We start from the raw sequence: 24,479 nt of genomic DNA on the forward strand, positions 1-24,479 counted from the left end.
GGAGCTCCCTCTTTTATTTCTCTCGTTTGTTTAAATTTGCCCCCCGGCCGACAGGCTGCCTACCTCTATGCGCTTACCCTGTCAGGGATGGTTAGGCAGACGAGAGAAAAAACGAAGGAAGGAGAAAGTGGGAAGATTAAAGGGCCAGAGCTGTAAACTGAAGGCCTGCTGGCTGCAATTTATTTACAGTTTAATACACATAAAAGTTGAGCCAAAGATGGCAGCACAGGCACAAAGGCAAAGCAGAGCTCAAACAGAGCTGACAAGAGCACGGGTAGACATGCACAAACACTCGACTGCACGTGTTTAACTGACATATGGTGCTGCTCTGCTTGACTGATGCTCATTACACCTCATATTTAGTTCACAACAGCTTTCTTCAGCAGGAAAGCACACTCAGGAGGCCAGGTTGACTTGCACTGGCAGAAGAAAATGTGTCTCATTTATTATCATCACGATGGGCAAGGGACTGTAATGACATCATTACAGCTGTAATTAGCTTGTTAGTTATGAATGTGCTTTACATATGAGAGCAGAGGTAAGCCCGTGTCAACATTTGGCTAAACAGTTTCCCAAGAAAGTCCCTATAGTGGAGAAAAACACAAAACCTTTAAAGGCTGTAATATATGAAAACAGATTTTGTTTCTGAACATTCAACTCCTTCAGAAGACAACTTGAAATGGTCAAAGCTGTTGAGCAGCGACAGCAGACATGCTTGTAACATAGCATTATGCTCTCGCTACTTTCCTAACCATTAGAGCAGTGGTTCAAGTCTTTTTAACTCCAAAGACCACCATCATAAGCAACAATATTAAAAGGCCAGACACTTTTATTTTCTGTAAATTTAATTTCAGGATTTCAAAAGTAAAAAAAAAATATATATATATATTTTTTTTTGTAGGCTAACCCATAAGATTATTCCAGAAAATAACCAACTAAAGTTTATAATTATAACCTGCTTTGTTCATCATGATAATCTTCACAAATGTACACAACTCAACTTATGAATTATTAATTTTGTCTTAAGTCTTAATTAAAAAATTATTTTCCCTGAATATTTGAGTTAGAATAGTTTACAAGTACGTGATATAAACACAGTAAGGCTGTAAAAGCAAACGACTGAGTTTATGAGTAGATTACGTGATATTTGATGAAGTTTGCATCATTGATTCTGTCAGTTTCCCGTTTAATACTGCAAAGCTGCTTCGAAACCATCTCTACTGTATAAAGAACTACAGAAATAAAGTTTACCTGTCCAGATTGATGAAGTTTAATGTCACCGACAATATCTGTAGTCCCATTTAGCCACTAAGTAAAAGCTTCAACAATAACAAGTATTACTGATGGATTGTATATCATATAATAAAACATGGAAAAATCTTGAGCTTGTGTTAACCACAGACCTTATTTCAGTCATTTAACTAAACCCCATTAAAAAATGTGATGTGCTAAAATGAATTGAAAAAACAAAACAAGGATTGAAAGTCTGGTGAGCTACCCCTGGTTAAGAAACACTGCATATCAAAGGCCACATACATAATAAAGAATAAAATAATGAAACGTTTACCTGTCCCAGGATGGGGCCCAGTGGAGGCCCAGGAGCCGCCTGTCCAGACCTTACAATTGCTCTGATCACACCTCCAGTATCCAACTTTTTCACCGCCTTGGCTGCTTTAGATATCTTAGACATTGTCTATGTGTCTGGCCTGCCACACGTCTGTCCGTCCCCTTTGCCTGTTGGGAAAGGTAATTATTGAGGTCTCCTTAATTCATTAAAAATTCAACACAAAAAAAATCAATACTTGTCCAGAGGTTGAAAAGTGAGTTACACAAAAGCTCTCCAATCCATAAAAGCTCTCCCACGAGTGCACAGCGGCCTTATCTCGAGACGCTGTAAGTGAAGACAGTCTTGAGGCGAAGTGCTATGAAACCTCAGGCCCTTTAGAGATAAGGGATAAAAGCACAGGTGCGTCACGCACTCAAGGAGCTTCTGCGCTTGGCTGCCTTCAACGATTCCCTACACTCTGCTGATCCATTACAGTTAGCTAGCGCTCAATGGGTCTAGATCAGGAAGGGTCGATGGAGCAGATTGGACGGCAGCCACCGAGCACCAAAACACGCACAGAATTAGCGTCACACGCAAGGGCGAAAGACTGGTACCTGGTTTTTCCATTCAAGACTGAATTCAATTACATGATTCAATCAATTAGTTGAGTGGTGGAAATGGCCTGAAACATATGCGCTCGGGGAAGCATGAGTCATAAAACCACACCCCATAATCTGATATACACCAAAGGCAATAAAAGCCATTGCATTCAACGTCATTCAGCCGATCGCAGTCTGGCTAATTACCAATATGACGGGAGAACTTGACTCATTTTGTGACGGTTCAACCCAGGTGAAAACAATATCTCTAAATTATTCACAGCGCTCTGTTCCCAGGTTAACCCGACTATTTATATATTCATAAATGCAAGGGAGATGAGGACGAAATGAGGTGAAATAAACACCTCGCTAGCCACACACTGGAATGCACCATTGGTTTTAATGCCAAGTTAATCCTCGCATCTGTGCGCACAAGGAGACAAGCAAAGAGAGCTTTTCCCAAGCACCGAAACGTCTTGGATCTCAGAATACACCGGCTATCTGTGGAGAGCAGAAGCAGCAGATATAGGCTCCGCAATCACACTGCGTTAAAAATTACTCTCAGGGTTTTCTTTAAAATGCCAATCACATGCTGGCCTTCATTTCTCCATTATATTTCATGCTGTTCTCCAAACATATTTTTGCTGTTTTAAAAAGCATGTTGAAGCTCAAATCAATTTAAGAGGCAGTCAGGGAAGGTTGGGCTGCTGGTAAACCTCCACTTCTTGGCAGGAGGTCCAACCGTTTTAACATATTCAGAAGCAGAAGAGGACAATCAACAATCCTGTGAGCTGAATTGAAGCAATTTATTCAAAACATTGTGTTTGGCACCAATTTACTTTTTTGAGGGATGGTTTACTTGGTGCCGACAATAACTGTGTTTCTGACTGTTTTGAAGAAACATGCATGAAATTTCTTTTCCATTTAAAGCAACTCCGTTGACGTGATGGGGATACAAAATACACGATGAAAGAAAAAAGTCTGAGGAAGAGTGACTATGGACTGCAGGCATGTTCTGTCAAACTTCGCCGTGCTTGCTGGGTTTCCTGCTTTGAAGCACTCTTCGGCTTTCCAAATTAGATTAAATTGCTTGAGAAAAATATTTGATATTCTCAGAAGAAAACATGTTTTGTTTGAAGTATTATAATTGGGAAATAAGAAACATACACTACCTTTGTTGCTTATGGTTGATAAGATTTAAATTTTAATGAAAGAAGTCTCTTATGCTCACCAAGGTTGCATTTATTTGATCAAAATTAACTGCTTTGAACATATTTTAAAATTCCTGAGATAGCAAAGCTATGTGATCCTTCAGAAATCATTCTAATATGCTGATTTGCTGCTCAAGAAACATTTCTTATACTTATCGATGTTGTAAACAGTTGTGCTGCTTAATATTGGGGACTTGAAAATGAACTGAATGACCCAATATTTTACCCTGCGAAAAAAATGCTTTGATTTGGTCTTCAATATCAGATTTTTAGGCTCATTTAATGTCCTGGGAACACTGAAACCGTCTCTGCATGGTACATCCGTATCTGTTTGTTTGCTACAAATGAATCTTTAGCCAATGTGCTATTTGATTTTTTTCTACATTGTTTGAACAGAGAATAATGAAGTAGGTGTTCAAACAATTGGTTCCTGAAAATGAATTATTGCAATGTTTCACACTGAAGCATCTCGGCCGTAACAATGATAAAAAGGAAATGCCAAGCTCTGGGATTTTAAATTGCACTGGGAAAATAGGGCAATATACCATTAGCAATAAATGAACGTGGCTCAGGTTTATTTATTTATTTTGTTGGGCATTTTGTCCATTGGCCAAAAAAACTTGGATGTTAAAAATCCCTAGACTCAGTAAAGTGAATTAATATCTTAATGCAAATTCAGAGAAAGCATTAATACAAGAAAACCCTCAGAGACCTAAAGCTGTTCTGTTCTGTCAAACTTCAGTTCAAAGGGATAAAACCAGGTTTCAGGAAAATGAAACACTCAAGGGAGTCAATGGCATTAGCAGGGCTACATCATTCCTGATTTAAGATGACAAAGAGAGACGGGACTCTCTTTATGAAGTGATTTAAGAACCTCAAAACCATTCCCTCTGCAGCTTCACATTTACATATATAGATTTACAGCCCGACTTTTGAAAGCCAGCCAGTTCATTTGGATTCTCGTTCTCTTGATATATCTGTTTTTGGTTTGAGACAAATTGAACTTGCAGACATGGGAAAACATGTTTGTCGAGGCAAGAATAGCCCATTTAAAATACAGCTGAACAAGCAATTGTGGTTTTCGCAAAGTAGACAAAAGCTGGAAAATAAATGAGGAGGAAAGTACATAAAACATTTATGCATAGCAGAAATAACTGGTAAAATGATTTAATTCCTTCTACCAGCTTGCATTTTGCACAAAATGGGAAGATATGGGAAAATTGGCCTTGCTTTCACTATTGTGTACTACAGTAAATGAAAACATTTGCTCACTAAACGCAACTAAATTAAGCAGCATAGACACAAAACTGAGATTCGGTCCTCCTCAAATAAACAATGGTGCAACATAAGTCGCAGCAAGCAGGCTGCTGTTTCAGAATTCAGCTCAATTCCTCTGATGCCCTCCAGGTGCATATTGATTTTGACAAGACCGCAGAGTGCAATTTGTGATAACCTCAGCAAAGGGCTAAACTACCTCCTAATTTACAACAGCAAACTAGAAAAAGGTGGGAATACTCAAATGACTTTAAAGGATCACTACTGTGTCAAATAACATCATTAAAACACATATAAGCACTAGATTCAGTCAACAAATGTACAAATGAGGGAATATTATAGTTTAATTAGTGATAGAGAGTGTATCTTAGGTCAGGTATCTGCTTAGTATCTTACTTTTTACTTCACTCTGAAAATGTATTATTATGTATTTTTCCCCCAAGGTCAACTTTATAGTGTTAGTTTGCATAAAATAGTTACCAAATTCCATTCTATCCCCTCTCAGAATAAAGCAATCTGGTTTTTTTTTGCCGTACCTTCACGAAATGCCTCTCTTTGCATGTGAAATGAGCAACAGCACTGAGCAGTTTCTCTGGCTCTCCCACAAAACAGGCTTGCAGGTTTGCTATTGTGTCAAAAAGCAGTCTTTTACAACAACCAGCTCTGAAATGTGCCACACAAACTGCTGAAATCAGACTTGAAATCATCAGGGGCCTAAAATAAATATTTTACAGACAAATATCCAGACCCTTAACCATTATACTTTCACTGCTGCACAAAACAATCTGTCTGATTAACCCCAGATGATATCTTCATAAGAACCTGCCTTTTGAGATTTATGTATTTATGAGTAACATTACAATACTGCATACAAACCTGCAGCTATGCCTGAACAACAACAATAATAAAATGCATAATAATAGCAATATAATGGTACTTAACTAAACAACATGAACATAAATCCAGTTAATTTACAGAGTTTTCTTCTATAAATGAAAAGTTTTTAGATAGCCCAGAGCTGTTTAAATTCCAGTTTACCCTCTGAAAGGATGCTGTCTGTCAAAACTCTATAAAAGGAAGCATGTAACATTTCATAATACACATTAACTAACATATTTAGTACATGCAAGCACAATGTAAATAGTAGAAAACAAAAAGCCTCAATTTCAATGACTAACTCTCATTATAAAACTGTACAGTTGCTGCATTTTGCAGTTTCCCACCGTTTACTAAAGAATGGAATAAAACACTTTTTGAAAATTAGACAGAGATAATATAAATGACAATAATAACTTAAAAAAAAGATAATACCTCATTACATGCATACAGCATATGACAGTATTTTAATCTAAAGATGGTTCCTAAGCAGCTTCAGGTACATGTTTAAAACAGAAGATACATTTGATTATGATATAAGCATAGATATAATTTACATTACCTGCTAGTGAGATAATATATGTTCGCGTACACCCGAAAAAAGACCTTCACGTTAGTATTTGAACCCTGCGCGCTGCCATATTGCCTTTACTGTCACTTCAGACCAGATAGACTGTCCCCATATGGACAGGAGGAGGACTGCGCCTATACATACTGGAGGAATATAGTACTTCCAATGGAAATGATTTATATTGAATGCTACATAACATTTAAATATAATATATATATTTTTTTAACATTGCCCATTTCACAGATTTTAATTGAAGTGGCGTCAGTGAAAACATTTGTATATATATATATATATATATATATATATATATATATATATATATATATATATTTTTTTTTTTTTTTTTTTTTATTAATGCCAAAAATGAAAATGTAACAAGTACATAACAACAGGAACAAAAAAAAAAAAACAAAAAAAAAAAACAAGACAGATCACGAAAAATATATAGACAAGGTTATACAAGGTTAAACATTGAAAGCAATCTTTGACTTTTCAAAGACGTTTTGTTTTTTATGCCCATCAAAGACAAAACAGGAATTATAGTCTACTAGAAAAATAGACAGTAACGGGATTTTACCCAAAAAATTGCATTTGTAAAAACATTAATATTATTGGGCTTCATTTTCAACACTAGATGGCGAAGTGACTCTTTTATCGACTGTCAACCCCCCCCCCCCTCCCCCACGTGAGCTTTGCGTCATTTCCCGTGCGCCCCAGACTGTGTGCATGATCCGTGTGCTCGCATACTGCTTTTGTTATAAGATATCTCTGTTTGTTAACAGTTAGCAACATATAAAGGGATCAGTAATTAGAATAGCTGTTGTGATGGCTGAAGCGATTCAGAAGAAATTACAGGCTGAGTTGGAGAAATATCAACAACTGCAAAAAGGTGTGCCATCATAACTCTGGCTAGACAGCTAACCATGTTAGCAGTCCTTCCAACACTCTCTGCATGTGCATATGGACATTCATTTTAATAATATTTGATATATTTGACTACAATGCACAATTAAGTGCCTGTAGTCACAAATCAGGCTCTTAAGATGAACTGATTTAGCTTGTTGGTCAACACCTGTCCAGAGCTGTCATAGTTATCTGCTTTTTCAATACAGTCACTAAAAACTTTTTCTTAAGTGTTTTTATCTTATTCTTGCTGAAACGTGGTAGACTCATGTAATGTACATTTTAAATAGCTGTCGTATTTATATGCGCATAATCAAATTATTTTGTGAACATTTTTCGCAGATGTCAGTAAAAGTATGTCAGCAAGACAGAAACTGGAGGCGCAATTGACTGAAAATAATATCGTTAAGGAGGTAAGAACACAATTACATTGCATCTTCCACATTTGCTTTTTAATTTCCATCATGCTACAGTGTATACACATTATGTTTTACCACGTCATGTTTGTCATCCCTCTGTAGGAGCTTACATTGTTGGATAGCCAAAATACAGTTTACAAACTAATTGGACCAGTTTTGGTCAAACAAGATCTAGATGAAGCCAAAGCAACAGTGAGCAAGAGATTGGAATACATCAATGGTGAAATGTATGTATTGCATTTGATTCTGTTGTATTTGAGTGTGTAGTTCACATAGGCAAACCCCTAACTGATCTCTTCTTCATCTCAGTCAGCGCTATGAAACTTTACTGAAGGAGATGGAGAGGAAGTCTGAGCAGCATCGGGAAGTTCTGTCCAGCCTACAGCAGGAGTACCAGCGCGCTCAGGGTCAGGCTGTTGGGAAAGTCTAAATGGATTATGATTCTGGACACTAGTCTGGACACTAGTCCAGCAAAGCTCAGAGACTGAATATGCCTGCTAATAACACATGCTTGTTCACAGAACTCTGTAGGTTTTTTGTTTGATGCTATTAGGCTATCAATAAATTTTATGTTCAGCCTCGTTTTGTTCTTGCAGTTAATAGAAACTAAATCTACTAAAAGTCCCCATATTTGGGAAACCTTCTGTAGAGGGGAACATAAACTGCAAAAAAAATGATTTGTGCTCCTATTTGCTCTAATAGTGAAAGAAATATATGACAGTATTTTCTTAAAAACAGTGATCGGTGTCAAGTTTTCAACATTCTCAGTGGTTGTAATTACCCACCGTGTTTTAACACTCACCAAACAGCATTAACTAGTTTTCTGTAATTAACTGCCAAGGTAATATAACACAAAGTATAGTGTAGTTTTTCATTTTTTAATTACAATATTTAAATATAAGAATACATTTAAAAAATAACCATTTTTACAATAATGATAACTGAAAACGCCTAATGACAAGTGTCCGTGTTTCTGTTACACATTGTGAACAACCCTGCTGTGTCTATGTGAGTGTTTGCCACTAGGCTATGCAGTACACTCAAGTTTTTAATGTGGGACATTTTGGAGGGTTATACAGGGCTGAGCTGAATACAAGAAATCATTTGTTTAATTGTTGGTTAATTTACACTAAATTAAAAAACAGAATTCCGAACGTGAATTATTAACATGAAACAAGTACATAGACTAAAAAGAATTGTAAGTTTGGTTATTCACCCAACAAACTTATATGATAAAATTAAACACAGTTCAATACATTGTCTTCTATATCATTTTATTTTTGTATATTGTATATTCTGTGTATGGCACAGAATCCATAAAATACACAGAAACATTGAATATAAATTGCAATTATATATGCTGTTTTAAAATATAGATCAATTACAAGAACTGCACTTAAAACAACTCATAAAGGTAAAATTTCAAGCATTTACTGTATACTTTTTTGGTTTGTTTATGATGATTTGTTGCAGTTTTCATGTTTAAATGTCATTTAAAATATCGATGTTTTTAGGAACAATGGTAGGTTAGATGTAAATAAACACTATAATGTTTCTTGGATGTACCATACAGTAAACTAAATTGAGTAAAAATTTTAAAAATTTAACAACAAACAAAAATCAGTTGAAAAGTTCCCATCTATTAAAATAGAGGAGAAAACAGCTACAAAAAGGTAAAATTACAATTATTTTCCTTTCCTATTTTATTCTGGGAATGCCTGGTGAATGTGTAGAAATGAATGGGCTTTATCAACACCTCAAAGAGGGAAAGAGTCACTGAAAAAACAGGACACTGTGAAGTTTCTCAGTTCATTTCATGGGTTTCATGAATAGTGAGTGATGTTTTGAGATTTCGTTTTTTGAGAAAATGAATGATGATGAGTATCTTAGGTCATAGATAAAGTACAACTATTTATTTTTTAATAATAATAAAATTGAAACAGGAAGCATGGGTCTGTATACACAAAAACTTACACATTCCCAAAAGCACAAGACCTTGGTCAGGTTAATACCTCAAACTGTTGTGCATCACTATGTACCAAGGCCTTGAGAGTTGCCCAGTGAGGCGACTCGTTTTTCTAATTAAAGGGGCAGGCGAGTGGTGCATACGGCCAGATGTTGCTCAGGGTAATGTCATTAAAGCGCTCGGTCAACAGGGTGTGTATCCGCCCCTGCGCAACAGGCCATCAGACGCGCAATGGAGAAGCGCTGAAGCACAGACGTCCGCATTGTGGATGCTTACCTCCAATTAATATCCCGCGGAGGGGGACCTGTCCCCCTTCATTTCCCACCCGCCGGGGATTAACGCACAGGAATAAAAGGCATTAGAAGAACGGCGCTACTTGTAAGGGAGCTGTGTGCGCTTTAATAGCAGGTTGCCAACACACCCGCATTAAGTCCAAATCGTAAACTGTGGCGAAAAGCTTCTAAAGGGATTAGCTATTTATCGAAGCAATAATATGCAAAGCTAATTAAACAGAGACTTTGAGGTATTATTCGCCTTTTTGAAGTAGGTAGACCTTTTGGACTGAGTAGGGTGAATTATGCACGGTAGAGTAGGAAAGAAGCTTGCTTTGAGATGCCACAAGCCTACATATAATAACAATATTAAATGCAATGATTGTTGAAAACAAATAGACACTGCTTTTTACTTGAACTGTTGTTAGAGTGTGGCCGGGATTTCACGTGTATTACCGTAAAACGCGTGCGCGTCTCCATCGTCACCTAAACACGCGTGTCTTCTGCACTGTGCGTTTGTTTTCATAACCAGGTCAGGACACTCGACCCACGCGTCGGTTTAATTTGACAGTTCTTTGCCATATGGCCAAGGACCACATGTTGTACTAGTAAAGTGGGACGATGGCTTTGCTATAAACGGTGTTAGGTGACAATCAGAGCGAAAGTCAGCACCTAACGTTCGTGCGTAATTTGGCAACATCTGACAACAGGTCCACAGCGCAAAAAAATAAACCACGCACAATTTGTTTGCTCGAAAAGACGATTGACCAGATTTACAGACTCAAATCATCCCATCATGAGCGAGTTAAGTTTAGTGAAAAATGTTTAGGATGTAAGTTGAAGTTTTGCAAAAAGCAAAATGCTTCAAGATTATCCTCTATATCAAAAAATATATTAAACTGAAAGTAAGTTTTGATATTTAATTAAAATGGACTATTTGTAAGCTAAAAAAATAAAAAGTAGCCTACTTTAGACGTGATGAAATTAATAAGTGACAAAAAGATGCACAAAAATAGTGTCTAAGAAATAGTTTTACTGTTAAACATCAAAGCCTGCTAAACATCTGAGGTCTAAATTAATTTGTATGGATTCAAAAATCGTTTGCTAAACCTAATTAAGAACTAATAGTAGCACAACATTCAATAGTCAAAGAATAATTTATAGGACTACTTTATATTACATCTACATTTTATAATTGTACGTTTGATATACTTGGCTGCGTGTATTGCTCTTTGTTGATCAGAACAGACAAAAGCACACATCCGGCCTGGATAATCTATTTACACCCTTTGTGTTGAATGGCGTTTGGGAGATTTATCTGTCTGTAATAACCGGTGCATGGCATCTTTCTAAGGTCTAATCTCATTTCAGCTCCAACTCGTTTATCTAAGAGCTTATCCAGAGCGACAAAGCGAAACAAAGCTGCACACGAAGGTTGATTTAGGGGAGAGTATGAGCGTTAAATACAACTAAGCCATTAAATCTAGTGGCAAATCTACTTTTCAGGTCATATGGTTTTATGACAACTTTTAGTCTTTAAATAATTTAGATTGTAGGGTTTGACATGTAGATATCGAAGTCGTAGTAGACTTGGCCTTTTGCTACGTTAAAGCCTAATATAAAAGAATTTATACTGAAAACGACCTGATTGAATCACAAATCGTTTGTCGCGTTCAGTGGAATTTTCCAAAACATTTGGGCGCACAGATGATATGTTGATAGGATAATTGAGACCAAACTTTTGGTTTTATTCATTTATCCAGAATTTAAATAATAATAAAATATTTAAATGTATTTTACACTGTAAAAAGTGATAAGTTGACTTAACTTCACTTAACTTATTTTTTTTAATTATTATTTACTTAATCATTTTAAGGCAACGGGTTTCCTCAATTCTTTAAGTTGAGTCAACTTAGCACTTTTTACAGTGTAAGCAATCTGCATCTCAATGCATTGTATCTTCCATAGATTAAGTGCAGCATTACTGAGATGACCAAGTGATTGCCCAATGAAAATCTGCAAATGCCAGGCCTGTTATCGAGTTATCTACCGTTATCACGTTGAAACGCTGAACATTCACACCGTGTCTGAAGAACAATGCCGTTCAATGCTGAATATCTCTCAGGAAATGAATTAATGGACATGCAAATATTAGAAACAGAGTAGGCCAAAGATAAAAGAATATATCCACAGAGAGGTTTAATTCTTTGTTCAAAGTATATAAAAATACTTTATGAACATTTCACATTTTGCTGACGTGAAAAATAACAGCAAATAAAAAAAGCCTTGTTATTTTGTTTAGACCAAAAAAAAAACAAAAAAAACACAATCTCTGACTCTCTGATGAAATGAACATTTTTCAATGTTTTAGAAGAACACAAATATATGGCAATTACCACAAAGAAAAAATAAAAATGACATGAACTTGTGCTCTGAAGCATTTCTTGACACTCAAGTTCAAAAAATAAGAACAAAACCATTTAAATGTACACCCCGTTAAGCACATGATTCTCCATCACAAATGGATTTTGTAAAAGTCTTGAAAGAAAATTCCGTTGATATAAAAGCATCAAAGTTCTAACTAAGAAATATATTCATCTCAACACAAATGTGTATCTTGTTTGTTCAGCTGTAAGATCACCAAACACACTATGCAGGCACAGATTTCTCAATGCCTTTTTAGAACAAAATAAATCTTTGGCATCCACTGTACAAAATCCACATATTTACACAATTCACAGTCTATTGTGCCAGTGTTGCTCCAACACTGCTGAATCATTAATCACTGTAGACCCAGCTGGCCTTTTCAGTCTTTAGAGAGCTTTGCAGGGACTTGATCTTCTACCAAGGTCTCCAGACAGCATCGCAGAGCATTACAGGTTGCTTAGGACTTGAAGTCATGGTGGGAGCCGAAAGAACAGTTCTTTGTGTAAGCTTCGCACAGTCAAATGGTGTGCAAGAATTGCTCAGTTGGACGCGAGTGAGATGCTGCTGTTCTGGCAGTGATGAGTCCTCATTGAGATGCACCTGGGTTTCTCTGCGGGAGGGTGTGGACAGTGGCTGGACTTGCATTGAGTGTGATTTGTGAAGGTTTCCACATGTTTTCTCCACTCCCTGTCCAAACTCATGGCTCTTGCTAGCAATAAAATTGCTGACTCGTATCAGACATGTCCTCATTCCGTCACGGTAGCTCTGACATTTGCTAGATGAACTCAGGTCTTCATCAGACTCCTCTGTGCGTGCTCTTTTTCCTCTGGTGATTTTAAAAGGGTCAGTCCCCAGTCCTTGGTCAACTGTTAAGAAGTGCACAGCACTTTCCAGGATTTCAGCCTTTTCGACTTTAGGGTTCTTGAGTTTCTATTAAAAAGAAGAAAAATGTGGTCAGATAAAGACATCTTTTACAGGCTACATTAAGTCTTTATTTAGAAACCTAATTTACCTCATTGTGTGTATTCTCAAGTAATAGCATCCTCAGAGTTTCTAGGCTTTGATTAATGCGATCTCTCCTTCTTTTCTCCATGAGAGGTTTCGAGACCTGTAACATTAAAAATAGTTTATGGTAAAATATCATTCTTAAAAGCCTTAACATGATAAGTAACAAATCTTCATATCACATTTAGTCACACTGCCACAAACTAACACAGAATAACCCAATATGTAAGGCTTAGGCTATGTAAATTATAATTATAGACTATTTCAGAGGTCTGAAAATACATCGTGAAACAAATAAAGTTTGTTTTTTACCCGTGTCGTGTCTTTTTGTTCCGGTATGTCAGGAGCTTGTTTACTCATTTTGGCGACTAACGAAATCCCTCTATAAAGTGAGATTATAAGCATCGTTTCGGAGTTCAGATCATTTATGGTACAGTCAGTACACGCCCAATCTTCTCATTATGAATAATAAAAGAAGACGAGCCAATCACAGACGTCCCTGAGCTAGCCCCTCATTAATATTCACATACAAGCTGGATGAAAGAGACAATGCCTGTAAATAATGTCAATTGTGACGTACGAGCCAATAATGACCCATTTAGCCCCGCCACTGGGATGTTTAAACGATGGCTATTCAGTTAAGGTGTCGCCAAAGATTATCAAAGAAGGTTTGAACCATTCACATGCGTTATAGGCCTATTTAAAAGAACTTCAAATCGTTCTGATTATCGATAGACAATAAGAAGTGCACTTGGCCATTTGGACAGTTATTGCACTGCACAGTAGGCTTTCTGGAGCTTGCATTTAACAATGCTATGTCTAGGGCTATCAGGTGAAGCGCAGGTATAACAAAGGAGGACGTGTTTTTCTTCGTCACTGAAGTGTAGCTTCAATTGAAAGTGGTCTTTTTGCTGATCTTTTGATGTGTGTGGGGTATTCTCGCGTGTTTGCAAATAATTCTCCTGCCTAACGAATGAGGGCTATAGGCTACGAATAAACTACAGCTAATTTCATTTGGAAACGACGTTTTATCAAAGAAAATGGACGTGCCAATTGCCAACGAAAAAAGCTTTAACTTACAAACTTATTAAAAACAAACAAACATTGCAGCCTACTCTCTTCCAATCATCAGTTTCGAAAAGTTTTGCTTTGCTTAATTCCTGAGGATCACTTGACCTTTCCAACAATTTACAAGTGTAAGCGTGGGACAATAATGCTTGGCCTAATCGCTCAAAACACTGCCATGCAGCACACTTAACAGATTTGCTCTAAAAGCCTTGGCATCACACTTCTTCACCATAAAGCAGGATGCGCGTGTACTTCCACTGACGGACTCGAGCTAATGACACTTGGCGCGCGACTCCAAAAAAGGCATTTTCTCTATGTTTAAAGTAAGCATTTTCTTATAAAACTGTTTGGCCTCCAACATTTTTTTTGTTTCCACTCATATAATTTGTCGCAATAAATATGCAATGTAGCTAATTCAGAGCTTCTGCAATTTAATGTAAAATGTTTTTTTTTTTTTAAATGCGATGTTTTTACCAATGCAGATTGTCACTTTGGCATCACTTTTATTTTACGATTCAACTTACTTTTGAATTTTAGCATAGGCTACTGACAAAATTGTTATGCTACTTTTAGCCTATTCACCAAAATGTCACGACAGATGCCATTTGTACCCATGTGTGTTTTAGCAGTTCACCTCAAGCATTGTCCTCAGCTGTTTATTCAAAACCATTTGCTGATATTTGCATATTGCAGCATACAATCAAATGCCACTTTTCCCCCCAGAACCAATTGCGCCATCAAATGCTTTTAAATATGCTTAAGTTTCAATCTATTTTTAATGGCTGTTTTAAATATTATATACAAAAACAGTCAGTGTTTCTGTTTTGCTTGCCCTTAGATGTCATAACAGATTCCAGCTTCCCACATCTAATAAGAATTAGCATGAAGAGCAGCATGATGAAGACAGAAGGCGTCAAAAGAGTAAGTTCTTTTAAAAATGATTTCTCAAATACTTTATATTTAACCTTCACATGTTTGATTCCACGCAATGGTTGAATCTTAAATGTTGTTTAATGATAGCATTGAAAATGTTTTAATTTTTAACCTTTGTTTAAAGAAGGTAAAGCCTGTGCTGTGATAGAGAAGAAGAGAAGAGACCGAATCAAACCCTGTTAAGAGATCTGCTTTTCAAGAGCACTGCAGACACGGTGAGTACCTGCCCTCGATTTATGATGCATTACTTCACATTATTTCCTTGACAAACTCCTAAAATGCCTCTCGACTTTCCTCTGTCCTTCCACAGCGTTTACAAAATCCAAAAGCAGAGATTTTAGATCTTGCAGTTCAGTACATCAAAAAGACCACAAGAAAAACTGAGACAAAGGGTTCGTTTTTATTACTTTTACTTTTTACTTCATCCATCTGAATTTAGAATTAAAAAGCTATTATTGGTAATAATTTGCTTATGTAATGCTTTTCAATCTTTCTGCAGTGACATCTACTCAAATGGATTCTAAGGCCACTCAGAAGCCGTCTGTTTCTACAGGCCCCATCTACGCCAGTGACTTATGTACCAGACTTCTATGGGAGGTTTAAATCATCTGAGCAGAAGGAGGTTCTTCTGAAACTGGGGGTCAACCATAATAACCCAACTGGTGCTTCCAAAGCAGGAAATGAACCAGTGGCCCAGACGGGCTTCCTTCTATTACCATCAGGCCAGATCCACCAGCAGAAACTTCTCTTAAACCCTGAATCATCTTTGGATGGCTCTAAACTTTTGCATCAGTTGACTTCGTCCCCCAGTTCATCATCATCATCATCATCATCACAATGTAGTTCCCCACCATCATCTCCCTCTTTTACCAGCTTATCCTCTTCTCCCAGTAACTCCCCTCCATATCTATTCATGCCTTGTCCTCTACCTGCTGCTTCTGATTCACTGTCATCTCTTTCAACACCACTTTCACTTTCGCCTGTCATTGTGCCTCAGCCTATTCTGTCCAACATGGCTAGAGATTTTACCCCACCGCAGTCTCCTGTACTGGCTCTTAGACTGGAACCTTGTTCACTTCCAACCCAGTCCATATGGAGACCGTGGAGCTGAACTCTTACCATGGAGGGCTTTTCCCTTTTACTTAGGCACTGCTGCAATGGAGAAATGACCTCCAAGAGAGAACAAATTGGATACATGGTGTTAATAATAACCATTAGCCTACTTTTGTCATGTTTTCAATGGCGTATACATTTAACTTGACTATTTATTGTTTTGACCAATGTTTGTCTTCACTAGTATACCTGTGATTCTAGCAGTGAAAATTTTTTTTTTTTTTTTTTTTTTATCAGTTCTTGTGTTCATTTAAAAAAAACTTTAGACCGTTTTTATAGATGTATATTTTACGACCGGTCTAAATTATCCAAATGGAAACTTGTTACCCATTCTCAAAGGGAAAGTGCCAGCAGTGCGCTTCACCGTTTTAGGGTAGAGTTCACGCAGAGCTCGTGTTTGCGTTAGAAAACAAGACACAGGGCAGAGGGCAGTGAAATGAGAGAAAACGCAATGTCTAGAGATGCGTTTTTTGGAAGGTGAGCGTCTTTTAATTTGAGTACCGCTTGTGGCCTCTTTTTTATAAAATTGGGATAAGAATAGGCACAAGAGTGTGACTGCGTGCAGCCGCAGCGTGAGCTGTAGATATTTAGAAAGGTAAAAGTTCCCATATTGGCTGAAAATGATATGAACCTACATACAGTATTGATATTTGAACTGGATACACATGTACACGTTCCTCTCTGACGAAAAAGATGTTGAAAAATATGGTAGCCTACCAACATTACGCCTCTTCAGGCCTTGCAACGCCACAGTTAAGCGTGGTTATCTAACCTTGGTTGAAAAAAACAAAAACATCATTATTAGTGAAAAAAATCTGTGCTTTTTTTGTACACTTAGCCTGTTGCCATTTTAAGTACTCTGCTGCCATCTCGTGGTGTCTATGAATGCAGAATACCTTTTAAAATAATGTTTTGTAAGCATAGCCTAACTATTTTCAGTATGACCAAAATACAGAATTTTTATAAGTCTGTTAAAATGGTTTCTGTGATTTACAACAAATGTTGATTTAAAAAATAATGTCATTAGACTACAGTGCCTTTTTGAATTCTGCTTTAATTTACAAACAACATATTTGTGCTCATGTCAATGTTTTGCCAAATATATTCTTTGTGTTAAATTTCCATAGCTTTTTTTTATAATAGTGTACATGTTGAAGCATGTGACATGAAAGCCTAGTTCAACCCAGTACTGACAAAAATATGCAGTGGTTTTACATTGGGAAAAGTGAACTATTTTCTCCAAAGATTTGTACTGATTCAGCCTACTGGTCAGTAGAGGGCAACATACGATAGTATTAATAGGTTCAGTCCATATTTGAGCTCTGCCTTGTAGATAAAGAGAGCTTGGTGTTGTTACCTGTGTTTCTGGACAGTAAGCTGAGGATGCATGACTTCTCTCTCTCTAAATTACTGAATTTTTCTATCACTCCTGCAGTCTTGGATAAATCCGTAACATCTTCCCTATCTGCCATCCATACCTCTATTACAAAGCCTGAATATTTTCTGAGCAAGGCACCAGGGGATTTGGCTGGAGAAAACAGAGTTTCTGACATGACAGAACATGTTTTTGGATAATGGTTATTTTTTCTCTCTCTCCTCCTTCTGCTGTCTTCACATTCAGAAGCTTCTCTCTGTACCAGTGCCATTACTTATGAGATGGCCATTGTTCATTGTGAGGTAAAAGAGCACATGATGCACATTTGCTGTCTTTCTGCAGGTTTTGATCATTGTAATGAGTGACAATCAAGGAGTGAAGCACAAATTAAAGAGGACGCTCTGCCTGGACGGAGGAATGCTGCCTCGGTAATCGTAATTGAATGTGGTGGGAAGAAATCACCTCGGAAAATGCAGGACAAAAGCCTGAAATCCCCGCACAAGCTTTCTCAGGTCACACTGATTAGAGCTGATCCTGTTACCTGTGTAGTCTTAGTCTTGTTAATAGTGAATGCAACTCATGCATTCCTGATCTGGTACAAAACGGGGAGGGAGAGATTTAAAGAAAACATTGACAAGGATCCAGCACAGAGATGTCACTGCTCCTGCCACGGTTTATTGGACTCTTGAGTTAAATACATTTGTGTTGGCACATCTCAAAAGCAATTTGTCGAGGCAGGGCTGCTGTCAAACACTTTCATCACACGTGCACACACTTGTACATGCCCCGTCCTTCAAAGCAAGGCGCTCTCAATGGCACGCACATGCTCAAATGTTGTGGTTTCATTGAAAACGGATCCCACTTTGTGCAAAATTTCTCTGTGTAAGTCTTTGTGTTATGAATCTCCATTGAGTGATGTCCCATGAATGTTATTTTAGTCAGAATTAACGGTTCTTACTTGGAAAAAGAGATTATTTCATTCTCAAACCATGCTGCATGTGTTCAATCTTAATGTTTAGCTGTAAGGTCACTGAGTCTTCATTAATGATTCCAGCTTCCTTGTAATGTTGACATATCTGGTTAATGGGGGTCTATTTCATTTCCTCATTCCATAGATTCAGAAATCCTTTTGGTAGATTATGTCAGAGCCTCAGGGCATTATGTTGTTAGAGAAGTGACTCGATTAAAAAAACACAGTTAATCTGGGAGGATGTATGTATATGTGTCTTTAAGCCATGATGATCATTGCTCTGAGTCTACTTAAAACATTTACAGATGGATAGTTTGAGTAAAGGAAGTTTAAACACAGTAATATTGATATACTAATGGTTGCAAAAACATTATAAAGAAATTGTGGAGCTACAATGAAGACAAGAGCTGCCCTCCCAGCTAACATGGAACATTCACAGAATTTTAGCTAACATTCTAGCAAGGTTCTCCTAAAGTTATGGACAAATGTTCTTCTAGAAATGTTAATAGAACATTCGTTTAAAGTTATCTAGTCTTTAAAAATGTTGTCAAAACTTTAGCACAAAAGTAAATTTTCTGAAACGGTTTAGTTAGATGTTCGTCTAAGATTTTTTAAATGTTACTACTTGTTTCAGAATGTTTAGAGGACATTCAAAAGTAGCATTGCCATAATGTTTGATAAATGATAAAATGGAATGTATAAACTGGACTTTTTTGAACATTCAGAGAACATTCAGAAATCATGTTTTAATAACTTATAAAAATATTCTTCGAACATATTTTTATTTGCTGGGCTCTTATAGCAAGATAGACATTAAAATGTTGTAATTAGTCCAGTGATTTTTGGGTCAGTGACTTATAAGAGTGTCCATGATAAAGAAATGTTTTAAATTCCTTACACTTTGTGTACACATTTTTATCAATATTTATATAAAAAATTATTTAGCAAATTTAGAACAAAATAACAAAAAACAAAATGAATAAATTATAAATAAAAGATCATTGTTAATATGTTTTATTATATAACACCCCAACAAAAAGAACATCAAAATGAATTTTTCTTCTGAAATTCATCCTAGACGGGGTGTATTTGCATTCACATTGTACGTATACTTGTACGTATGTATGTTTAATGTATGTTTGAATTATTGAGAGGACAAAAAGTAGAACTGCTTACAAGGACACCATTGAGATTTGGCTTGGTGTACCTAGAGGAAGACACTCTTCATGAGTCCATCCCGGTCCTCAAGAATTCAATCTTTCGCTACTCACAACTAAACACCATTTTCCCCTCTTTCATTTGTCTTTTTTCCCTTCACAGGAGCTTTTGAAGTTACTGGAGAAAGGAGCACTGACTGTAGCAAATTACCCGGGCTGAAACATTTTTGACATAAGTCCTAAGAGGCGGGTGAGCCACTTCTTCTGGAGGCCCCATCGGGAGCTTTTAATCTCGGGCCATGAGAGGCAGCGTTGCTGACAGAGTGACAGGACAGCTGGACACGCTTCCAGACGGCAGTGACGGACACGCCAGTCTTCGGAGCAGGGCCACTGCCCATGCATCACCACAAAGGTGAGCACCTGACAGGGTGTGGAGACCAAAACCACTGCAGCGGTGATCACACCAGATATTGCTCTGTTTCAGCACCTTACAGTTTTAATAATGGTTTATGGTTTATATTTAAGCCTTTTAGAAAGCTCCAGGTCACAACAGCCTCCTAAGAGCTTATACTTCAGGGCCGAATCTGTGCAACAGAGGCCTGTTTAGCCATTGTTCATTATCATATGTCAGGCAGGAAGTCTTGCTGAATATTGTCCTTATCACAGATCCCAAGTCCTTAATAGCTGTTCTGTGGGCAAAAACTGTTTTCATAAGCCACTGTAGTAGAGAGCACCGCCCAGTTCTGTAACAGAGAGTAAATAGATGCGATATACTCCTCTATTCCCAGATAGTCAAAACAAAAACGTGGTAACAATAGCTTTGGAGACTAGCAATTGTGCTGCTGAGACACTATTTGACATTTTCTTTCTGCTGAATAATGTCTTTCATTGGGGAGCCATACAAACACGCTATTAATTTGGAGAGTCAATTGTTGTATAATTTGCCTCTGAATGCGTAGAAAATAAACTCTTTCACAATGTTCTGCACAATTAGTCCTTCGTATTGTATAAATAGCTCTTTTGAAACCAACAATGTGTAATTGTGTCCACTTTGAGCGATGAGCTCACAAATATGGAGCTCTTTCCATGTTTATCGCTTCAAGCTGCATTGTTAAAGCATTTGGCATGAACAGAGGTTGCGGTCGACGTGGCGTTTGTCGTGCCCTGAGGTTGTGTGTTAACTGAGGAGTCTCTCTGGTGTCTGAAAGCAGTGCTCCTTGCCGACTCCTCTGACCTAGAACCCCCTGCAGTGGGTGGGCCGTGACCCAGGTAGCCTAAAGCCATGCTGGGTAGCAACTTCTGCTCTAGAGTTCTTGTAATCCGTCAGGATGTACTTCAACTCAAAAAGAAGGTTGCACTCTTCTACTGCCACTAACACCCCTTTTAAAAACCAGGAACAACTTAACAGTTCAAAGGTCAGCACAGGAAAAAGCTGGCGGCAGTTAAAAATAGTGTGTGATTTGTGTTTTGGCTAAAAATACTGAGAGAGATGGTTTTGATCAGGCCTGAAAAGCAATGTGAGGGGTAAAAATGTAATGAATGAATCGAAAAATGAATTTTGTCCTGAGAAAATATGGGAATTAAATATGCTACTGTTTTTCTAGTCATCATGCAAAATCTTTGAAATCATTGTGAACTCCAGTGCTTAGTGTTCCAATGAAGCTTTGTATCTGCATTACTATATTATGATAGTTGTATCACCCTGACAGTTTTTACTTCATGCACTCCAAAAAACATCCAAATACATTTTAGTTCAGTAATTTAAAACAGGCCTGAAAAGCAATACGAGTGGAAAGAGATAAATTAATTGAGAACTGGATTTAAAAAGAAAACAGGGGATTTAAATATGTTACAGTTTTTCTTGTCATCGTGGAAATGTGTTTGATCTTATACTCAGTGTTCCAACAGGAAACGTTCAAATTTAAAATTTGAAACCACTTTTGTTGCTGTTTAAAAAATTAAATCACATTATCATCACGCTTTGCACAAATTTATGTTTGTCATGCAGGAAACGTGCAGTAGAAACTAGTATTTAAAAACATTTAGTTAACACCTGGCATCTCTGCTGCAGCGGTGCAGTGTATACTTTGAGAAAACAACCTTTGGCCTGGATGAGGGGTTTCCCAAAGCAGCGCTAGTGGATCCAATCGGGAAAGTGCCATAGTTACATTTGGAAAGTACAGGCTGGCTTTGAGCCAAATATAAATGCCTTTTTTTGTGTTGTAAGTGCATACAGCTTATCATAACCACATTACAGCTTAAAATATTTGCTCAGAGATTCAGCTGCTATATGAAAAATGGTTGTAGAGGCATGTAGGCTATTATTATTTTTTATTTTATTAAAGGAATAGTCTACTAAAAATGAAATACTGTAATCAGTCTCTCACCCTCACTACAAACCTGTATTAATTTCTTTAATTTGGGGAACACAAAAGAACATACTTTGAAGAATGTAGGTAACCAAAGAATTGTATATATATAAATATATATGAACTTCATATTGATGAAGTATACATTTTAAGATGGAGAAAAGTTGGGAAACTGAATAATAATAATAATAGTATAGATATATATATATATATATATATATATATTTTTTTTTTTTTTTAATTCTGATCTTAAAAACATGGCCAATAAAAAAAGTGTATTAAGATATGTTAAAAAAATGAAGAAAGAGGACTTGTACTTTTTTTTTAACATTGTACACATTTTTATTTCTGACAATTATTAATATACAGAGTAATATATGAGTTATTTCAATCTCAGAAATTGTCATGACTTCAGAATGCAAAGTGAGTTTTTTTTTCTCCTTGCACTTCATCTGAAGAGAGCTTTTCATGTGAACTTGAAACAGCACCTCCAGGCAGATCTACATTAAAACTGACAGGAAAGCACCTTCCAGAAGGGGCTTTTAAACGCACAGGGGGGCTTTGTGATCCATCTCAACCCCAGTCACCTTCATCTTGCCCTCTGTGTTTACGATACACATCTTCTAACAGCCCGCCGAGATCAATGGTCAATGCAGGATAATTGTGCTTCGAAGAAGGCTTTGCAGACACAGATACTTGTCCATGAGCATGAGAGCCACAAACATCTCAAAGCCTGTTTAACAATATAAAATCATCCTCCAGGTGGTCCAGATGGAACAAACTCATGCTAGTCAAGAGACTGAAGGTGCGGCTGGGTCTTAAGAGTGTGAATGGAGCTTCACTCGTCTTTTGAAATGGCTCATGCCCGCTGTTTTTGCGGTCCTGTCTCCTTTGATGTTTGAGGTTGAGATGTTACACCAAAGAAAAGCTTTGTGGGAAGTTTTCCATGTGCTGATATGTCAGCTGAAATAATGTCTGTTTTGACATGACTGGTGCAGAAACTTTAATCTTGGCATCATTCATGTGTCATTCACTGAAATGAAAAAATTAGGAAATTGCATTTCATGTCAAAGCACAAAAAAAGCATGCGCCGGACGCATTTCTGTGACATTGTATGTCCTGATGAAACACAGGCCTTTATTGTCTTATCTTGAAACCAACACCACAATGTATCCATCAGCGACGTAAGAGTAGCGTGCAAGTGTGTGTGTCTCCGAGGATCTGCGGCAAGACTTTGTTCTTCTTTATTTGTTAAACCAATGTTAAAACACCAAGATATCTCTTTAGGATAAAGGCAAGCATCATCATGCGACAATCAGACAAGATGTGTGGACCACCAGGTGGAGGTCTTCACATACAGGAATAAAGGTAGTGTGATATGAGCCTAACTCCTTATGCTGAGAGTGATTACACTCTGATTTGCGGTATAGGGACTGGTGGTGCTTTGTCTGGCTCATCTAGATTTTAGATAGAATGCAATGATAAGTGTCATGAAAGGAGCTTGTCATCAGTTTTTTGTGTTATTTTTTCCCACAGCACCATGATGATGGCAGCAGGGGGCAGCTGAAAGGACTCGGAGTTGGCAGAGATGCAGCATGGGTTGACAGGCAGGCACTCGCTGGTGACAGAGCACCGGAGCTTCTGTCTCTTTGAAGTTTCTTCTCTGTAACCATTTCGATTCCTGTCTTTAAGAAGAATAAAAAAAAGAAATTAATCATTTTATTTAGCAAAGACACGTTAAGTCTTTGCATATTCTGTTTCAAATAAATGCTGTTCTTTTGAACTTTCCATTCATCCTGAAAAAATGTCTCACGGTTTCTACAAAAAATAATCAGCATATCATAATGATTTCTGAAGGATCATGTGACACTGAAGACTGGAGTAATGATGCTGAAAATAATAAATAATAATTTTTTATATATTATTATATAAATAATATTTCACACTGCTGTTTTACTGTAGTTTTCTTACATTCTTCTAGTTTAAATCTTACATTTTTCATTAGTTTAATATGTTAGTTAAATACAAACATTTAAATGGCAAATGATATTATTAGCGAAACAATTTGAGTGAAAAGTTGAATTGAAAATTTTGAAAAAAATCACACAAAGAAGATAGCACACTTATATTATTGAAATTCACCTAAAAAGTAGCCATACGATGGATTCATTCATTGTAAACTTTATATGATTTTATTCAGGTCAGTAATTGTCTAAAGCAACCAACTGGAGTGTACACTTTCACAAAATAGGATGTTTGCTGTTCTTCTTCTTATCTACAGCGCATAGCACAGCATTAATGCCATCTAATGTTTCCCCCATATATCCCACAACACACACAACCCTATGTTATCCGTTCTGCATGTCAATGTCAAGCTTAAAAAGGCTATTTCCTCTTACCTAGAATGTTACCTGTATGTACCGA

At 37.1% G+C, this 24,479-nt stretch overlaps 3 protein-coding genes and 1 long non-coding RNA gene across 5 annotated transcripts in view; 2 read left to right on the top strand and 2 right to left on the bottom strand.

Annotated features, from left to right (window-relative positions):
• LOC306883644 (large ribosomal subunit protein uL11m-like) overlaps positions 1 to 6,182 on the bottom strand; it is a 29,933-nt gene extending 23,751 nt beyond the window's left edge. Inside the window, exons 1-2 of one of the 2 annotated variants that reach the window (XM_079439003.1) lie at positions 6,070 to 6,182; positions 1,568 to 1,734 (exon numbers count right to left, since the gene is read on the bottom strand). In XM_079439003.1, the coding sequence (XP_079295129.1) occupies positions 1,568 to 1,690 (123 nt within the window). In that variant the 5' untranslated portion in view covers positions 1,691 to 1,734; positions 6,070 to 6,182. The remainder of the gene's footprint in view (positions 1 to 1,567; positions 1,735 to 6,069) is intronic. The other variant, XM_079439004.1, reaches the window with a different exon arrangement.
• Positions 6,183 to 6,765: 583 nt separating this feature from the next.
• Positions 6,766 to 7,981, top strand: LOC306883646 (prefoldin subunit 6-like). The gene is made up of 4 exons (XM_079439007.1): positions 6,766 to 6,967; positions 7,324 to 7,394; positions 7,503 to 7,627; positions 7,710 to 7,981. Exons 1-4 carry the CDS (start codon positions 6,904 to 6,906, stop codon positions 7,828 to 7,830), a joined length of 381 nt encoding a protein of 126 aa, XP_079295133.1. The 5' UTR covers positions 6,766 to 6,903; the 3' UTR covers positions 7,831 to 7,981.
• A 4,498-nt stretch (positions 7,982 to 12,479) lies between these two features.
• LOC306883622 (enhancer of split m8 protein-like) lies at positions 12,480 to 16,058 on the bottom strand (the record flags this gene model as incomplete). The annotated part of the gene is made up of 3 exons (XM_079438984.1): positions 12,480 to 12,995; positions 13,078 to 13,173; positions 15,870 to 16,058. The coding sequence occupies 3 exons, from the start codon at positions 16,056 to 16,058 to the stop codon at positions 12,480 to 12,482; spliced, it is 801 nt and encodes a 266-aa protein (XP_079295110.1).
• Positions 16,059 to 16,588: 530 nt separating this feature from the next.
• Positions 16,589 to 23,935, top strand: LOC306883748. The gene is made up of 3 exons (XR_013785383.1): positions 16,589 to 16,661; positions 19,850 to 20,098; positions 23,592 to 23,935. It is a non-coding gene; the product is annotated as an uncharacterized lncRNA (long non-coding RNA).
• Positions 23,936 to 24,479: the final 544 nt, after the last annotated feature.

Source organism: Barbus barbus, assembly GCF_936440315.1.
Source record: "Barbus barbus genome assembly, chromosome: 17".
Taxonomy (NCBI): Eukaryota; Metazoa; Chordata; class Actinopteri; order Cypriniformes; family Cyprinidae; genus Barbus; species Barbus barbus.

Coding starts and splice junctions, on each gene's coding strand:
- LOC306883646 (XM_079439007.1), top strand. CDS start 6,904: ATGGCTGAAGCGATTCAGAAGAAATTACAGGCTGAGTTGGAGAAATAT. Junction 7,395..7,502: donor AAAATAATATCGTTAAGGAG/GTAAGAACACAA, acceptor ATCCCTCTGTAG/GAGCTTACATTGTTGGATAG. Junction 7,628..7,709: donor GAATACATCAATGGTGAAAT/GTATGTATTGCA, acceptor TCTTCATCTCAG/TCAGCGCTATGAAACTTTAC.